Source organism: Cnephaeus nilssonii (genome assembly GCF_951640355.1).
Source record: "Cnephaeus nilssonii genome assembly, chromosome: 19".
NCBI lineage: Eukaryota > Metazoa > Chordata > Mammalia > Chiroptera > Vespertilionidae > Cnephaeus > Cnephaeus nilssonii.
The window spans coordinates 36305168-36310400 of record NC_137090.1 but is presented as its reverse complement, the minus strand read 5'-3'; the positions used below and the strand labels follow the sequence as shown (position 1 = coordinate 36310400).

Here is a 5233-nt window from a genome sequence, read left to right as displayed (position 1 = left end):
TCTTATTTTATACATTATAATAAAAAGTGGAGATGTATGTGGGTTACATGGAATCCATTGCTTAGGGAGGCAGGAGAAAGCAAAGCAGGGAAATCACTGGGATTAGATAAAAAGTAAAACGATAGACACATGCCTCTCTTATACAGGTGCCTACAGGCTAGTTAGCAGTCAGCAATGAACTCAATAGCAATGAGCAGATCTGTGGTCTCTGCAGAGCACAGAGCACTGCCTGTGCTTGGAGGTGTCCTAAAAAGGGAAATTCCATTAACATTCTGAAGGTGTGTTATCATAGATGCCAAAAGACAATAGACAGGGTCAGTTAAGGTAAAGATTGACCTTTGTCAGAAAAGACGCTGACCTAGCACATGACCACTCACCATAAACTGCTTTTAGATAACAAGTTTTAATTTCAGGCCAACTTTGTGGTTAATTTAGGTCTCTGAGTTAGAAAGGCCACCATGCAGGCCTTACCTGTGCTAGTCACAGGTGAGTGTGTGACCATTTTTCATCCACTCTCTCCTTTGATCACTTGTGTTCCACCTCTTGCCACCAATCATGTCCCTCCTCTGTCCCACCACAGGGGGAGAAACCATCAAGTACCTGTTTGCTGCAAGCAGCTGCAGCTTCCTCCTCACCTGCAGGCCTGGCCCGCTCGCCCACCGTGCTCAACACCCCAGTGCCCATGAACCTCTTCTCCACCTGGGAGGTGGACTGCTCCAGCCCCAGCTGCGTGCTCAGGTTGTGCAGCCTGACTTTAAAGAAGCTGGTGATCTTGAAGGAGCTGGAGAAGGAACTCATCTCCATGGTGATAGCAGTGCAGATGCAGGGCTCCAAGGGCATCTTGAGATCCCATGAAGTTATGCTGCCCACTAGTGGACAAGTGGAGACTGACCTGGCGCTGACCTTCTCCCTGCAGTACCCCCACTTCCTCAAGGGAGAAGGCAACAAACTACAGATCATGCTGCAGCAGAGGAAGTGCAATAACAACCAGATCATCCTGGGCTACAGGACACTGGCCACAGGTGCCATCCACATGGCTGAGGTGATGCAGCGACCCCCCGAGGGTGGCCAGGTGCTGAGCCTCAGCAGCAGCATCCAGGAATCCTCTATCAGGGTGGCTGAGATCTGGATTTCCTCCCTGTCCAGTCAGCCCATCAACTACAAGGACGGAACCATGCAGGCCAGCCCCAAGGCCAAGTCCACAAATAGCTACGCCGAGGGGAAATCTGAGAGCTTCTCTGAGTTGGAGGCCAGCTACAATGCGACACCCAGGCAGGACCTGGAAGAAGATGACTTTGACCTGAGGCAGCCCAAGAAGCAGCAGCGATGCATGCAACGAAACTTGAAGCAGAAAGTCATGGTGCTGCTTCCCAGGTCCAACATGTCAGAAGAGGTCCTAGACTCAGATCAGGACCCTACAGAGCATGTTCCCGAGGTGGAGGAGGACCTGGACCTTCTGTATGACAACCTTGAGAATCCCAGCAATAGTGGCCCAGACATGGAGGACGATGGCATCATCCTTAGCAACACCAAGACCAAGACCAGACAATACTTTGAAGGCCTGGCACACTCCAGCTGGCAGATGGAGATGAGGAGCATACACAGTGCCCGGAGGCAGAAGGAGCCTCCTCGGCTGGCCGACATGCCCGTGAAGGCCCAGGGCCCGGGCAGCAAGCTGTTCAGTGGCAGTGTCTCTGACTTGATGGCCTACAGCACCCCCGCCACCAAGGTGGACAAGACCTGTATCTTCTCCCTATCGAGCCAGCCCTTCAACCACCTGGACAGTGCCATGCCGGCCAGCACCAAGGCGGATAACTTCTCTGAAGGAGACTCTGAGATCGTCTTCTCTGAGCTGGAGGTCACCTACAATGCTGCCCACAGGCATGACCTGGAGAAGGATGACTTGGACATGGAGAAGCCGATAGGAAGAAGGAGGTCCATGACCAGGCAACAGAACTATCAGCAGAAAGTCGCAGCGTGGCTGCACAGGTTCCAAATGACGGAGGAGGTCCTGGACTCAGAGCAGGACACTGAGGAGCAAGTCCCCGATGTGGACAAGGACGTGGCTCTTCTGTTTTACAGGCTGGTGAACCCCAGCAACAGTAGCTCAGATATGGAGGATGATGACCGTCTCCTAACCCCTCCCCTGCCTGAGCTCATGACATACTCTGAAAGCCTGTCAAGTGGCCCAGATATGGAGGAGGATGACAGAGTCCTCGGCACCTCCAAGTCCAAGCCCAAGCCCAGGTCACACTTTGAAAGCCTGTCAAGTGACAGTGGCTCTGACTGGGTGGCCCACAGCATGCCCAACCCTGGGGAGCAGCCGGCACAGCCTGAGGACAGCCCGGAGGCAGAGACCTCTGCCCACGTCATGCTCACTAAGAAGCTGCCACCCAGCAGGTGCACCACCAAGACTGAGGCTCTGGTCCTCCCCTCCAGCAGCTCCAAGGGGAAGCAGCCCGCCTGCCGGGGCTGGAGCAGGTCCCTGAATAAGTCATCCAACAGCCTGATCAAGGAGCACTGCCCAGTCCCACAGAGCCACCTGCAGATCCCCAGGAAGACCGTGTACGATCAACTGAACCACATCCTCATCTCCAGTGACTGTCTGCCCAAGAACATCATCCTCATCAGCACCTCTGACAGGCAGGGGCAGTTCCTGTCGGACGTTTTGCAGCAGCACACGCTGCCCGTCGTGTGCACCTGCTCCATGGTGGATGTCCAGGAGGCCTTCAGCTCCATCATCTCCTGGATACAAAGATACTGCAACTGCAATACCGAGGCCCCGATGCCAGTGAAGATCGCGGTGGCGGGGGCTAAGCACTACTTCAGCACCGTGCTGCGGGTCTTTGTGGAGCAGCTGTCCCACAAGAACCCTGACTGGCTGGGCTACCTGCGCTTCCTGGTCATCCCGCTGGGTTCCCACCCTGTGGCCAGCTACCTGGGCTCTGTGGATTACCGCTACAACCACCTCTTCCAGGACCTGGCCTGGCAGGACATGCTCAACAATCTGGAGGCCCAGAGTTCTGTGCAGAACATTGTGTCGAGAATCACAGAGTACATCACAGGGGCCAACTGTGTCCACCAGCTGCCCATTGCAGAGGCCATGCTCAATTCTAAGCCGAAGAGCCCGGGCAAGTTGTCCTCGCAGAAGTTCATTCCCTTTGTGGGAGCAGTGAAAGTTGGAATAGTGGAACCAATTTCAGCCAGGTCAGGAGACACAGATGATGCGGTCCCCTCATGCTCCAACATGCTTTTGTCCACCGCCAGGGAGGCCTCACACAACCCAACCTTCTCCTCATCAGTGAGTGGAGGCCTACCTTCCTCCACTCAGGGTGTCAGTGCTGAGCTGATGGAGCTACAGGTGGATTATTGGATGGCAGCCAAGCCCACAAACAGGAAGAGAAACAGGGAGAAGGAAGACCTGCCTACCACCAAAAACACACTCCAGAGCACCTTCCGGTCTCTCCAGGTCAGCAGGCTGCCCAGCACTGGCGAGGATACAGGCACGCCCACAATGTCCATGACTGTGGTCACCAAGGAGAAGAAAAAGAAGGTGATGTTTTTGCCCAAGAAAGACAAGGCCAAGGACTTGGAGTCCAAAAGCCAGTGCATCCAGGGCATTGGCCGCTTGGTCTGCTCAGCTAAGAACCAGGAGAACAGGCTGCGGGTCCTCATTGATGGCGTGGAGTGGAACGACGTGACATTCTTCCAGCTGGCAGCCCAGTGGTCCTCCCATGTCAAGCACTTCCCCATCTGCATCTTCGGACATTCCAATTCCACCTTCTAGCCCTGCCCCTCCCCCTGCCCCTCCCCCTGCCTGGGCCAAGCCCAGAAGGACCCAGCTGCTTTTCTGTTAACAGTTCAGTTTAATACAGACACAGACCCTGAAAACACAGAGAAACTGTTTTAAGTTAGAATGTGCTCACAGCCTGGACCCTAAGGGGGTTGCCCCACTGGGACCTCCCAAATGCTCTGTTTAATAACCAGAACACTCCGGCAGGTGCGAGGTCAGGAGGGCACTGTTGAACTGGAGCATCATGGGAGGTGTGCTTTAGCCTCAGGATCCCCAACACTTTCAGGGAGAATGGTTCTGGCCTTGGAGACCTGCCCTTCCTGGAAACCAGGGCTCTGCTTCACCCTGGGAGCTGGCTCCAGCCTGTGCCCAGACTCAGTGCTGGGCCGCCAGAGGCAAAGGGCTGGCCTCCCATTGGGGCATCCGGAGCACAACATGGAGGCCGGCCAGCCCAACCTTGGACCCCAGCTGCCAACCATCCAAGTGGCCCCAGCACCATCCACTTATGGTTCCCAATGAACTCCCGCCTCACAGGGCAAGATAACAAAAAAGAGCTGCATGGTGCAGACCCACAGGCACACGGGCTGGACAAACCAGTGCCCTCCTTCCTGGGCAGCCACCCACCTTCGTCCCTACCTCTTCATGTTATCACAGAACATTCGCTGCCACGCAACAGGTGTTGGACCAGCTATTGACAAGGTGAGCAACCTGCCTCTCCACAGCACGGTGATCATTTGGCCACTTGCTGGCTGTGAGCTCTCAGGTCACTGCATCCCTCTGAGTGTTTGTTTCTAAGAATATGAGGTAAGTCAAGAAGCAACCTCATAGGGTTTTTGTAGGGACCCTGTAGGGTGTTCCCCTAAAGCTTTCTCTGGGTGCCTGGACAGTTGGTAGGTCTGCAGCAGGGGCTGTGGTTGTGCTAGTTGGTCATTTTTCTTCCTCAAATGTGATTCTTCTCGGGGCCTTGGGCTAAGCTCTTTTCTCATGTCATAAAGGGACTGGAGATTCTGTTATTGGTCCCTGTCCTGGGTGAAGCCAGAGCAGAGACCCCCGGGGGTGAGCATTGGGGTCCAGGCTCTCCCAGCTATCAGTGATGGGGCTGGTTTGGGCTCACTCATTCAGCAAATATATCAGAAGTCTGTCAGTTACAGTCATGTCTCTAGGCACTGACCATAATCCAGTGCTCAGAGCAGACCCCAAGCCTGCACTGTAGAGCTTCCTTCTAGGCGGGAGCGATTCAGGCTGCACAGGCTCGTAGTGTCCACAGGACAGCCGATGTGACGTCCTCCTGGCCTCCTCTCCCTATGGCTGCATCTTCCCATACTGTGAAGAGGAAGGTGAACCTCTGTTCCAGCAGAAAACGTGAGTCAGTTTTGGGTCAGAGCCAGGAGGGGGAGTGTGGGGAGTGTGAATTCAATGTGCTGGCAGAACCCTGGATCC

General features: G+C 54.8%; 1 protein-coding gene across 1 annotated transcript; it reads left to right on the top strand.

Moving 5' to 3' along the window:
• Window positions 1-646: 646 nt before the first annotated feature.
• On the top strand, window positions 647-3787 carry LOC307115697 (phosphofurin acidic cluster sorting protein 2-like; the record flags this gene model as incomplete). The annotated part of the gene is made up of 2 exons (XM_079799065.1): window positions 647-1648; window positions 2237-3787. Exons 1-2 carry the CDS (start codon window positions 683-685, stop codon window positions 3785-3787), a joined length of 2517 nt encoding a protein of 838 aa, XP_079655191.1. The 5' UTR covers window positions 647-682.
• Between the last annotated feature and the right edge of the window lie 1446 nt (window positions 3788-5233).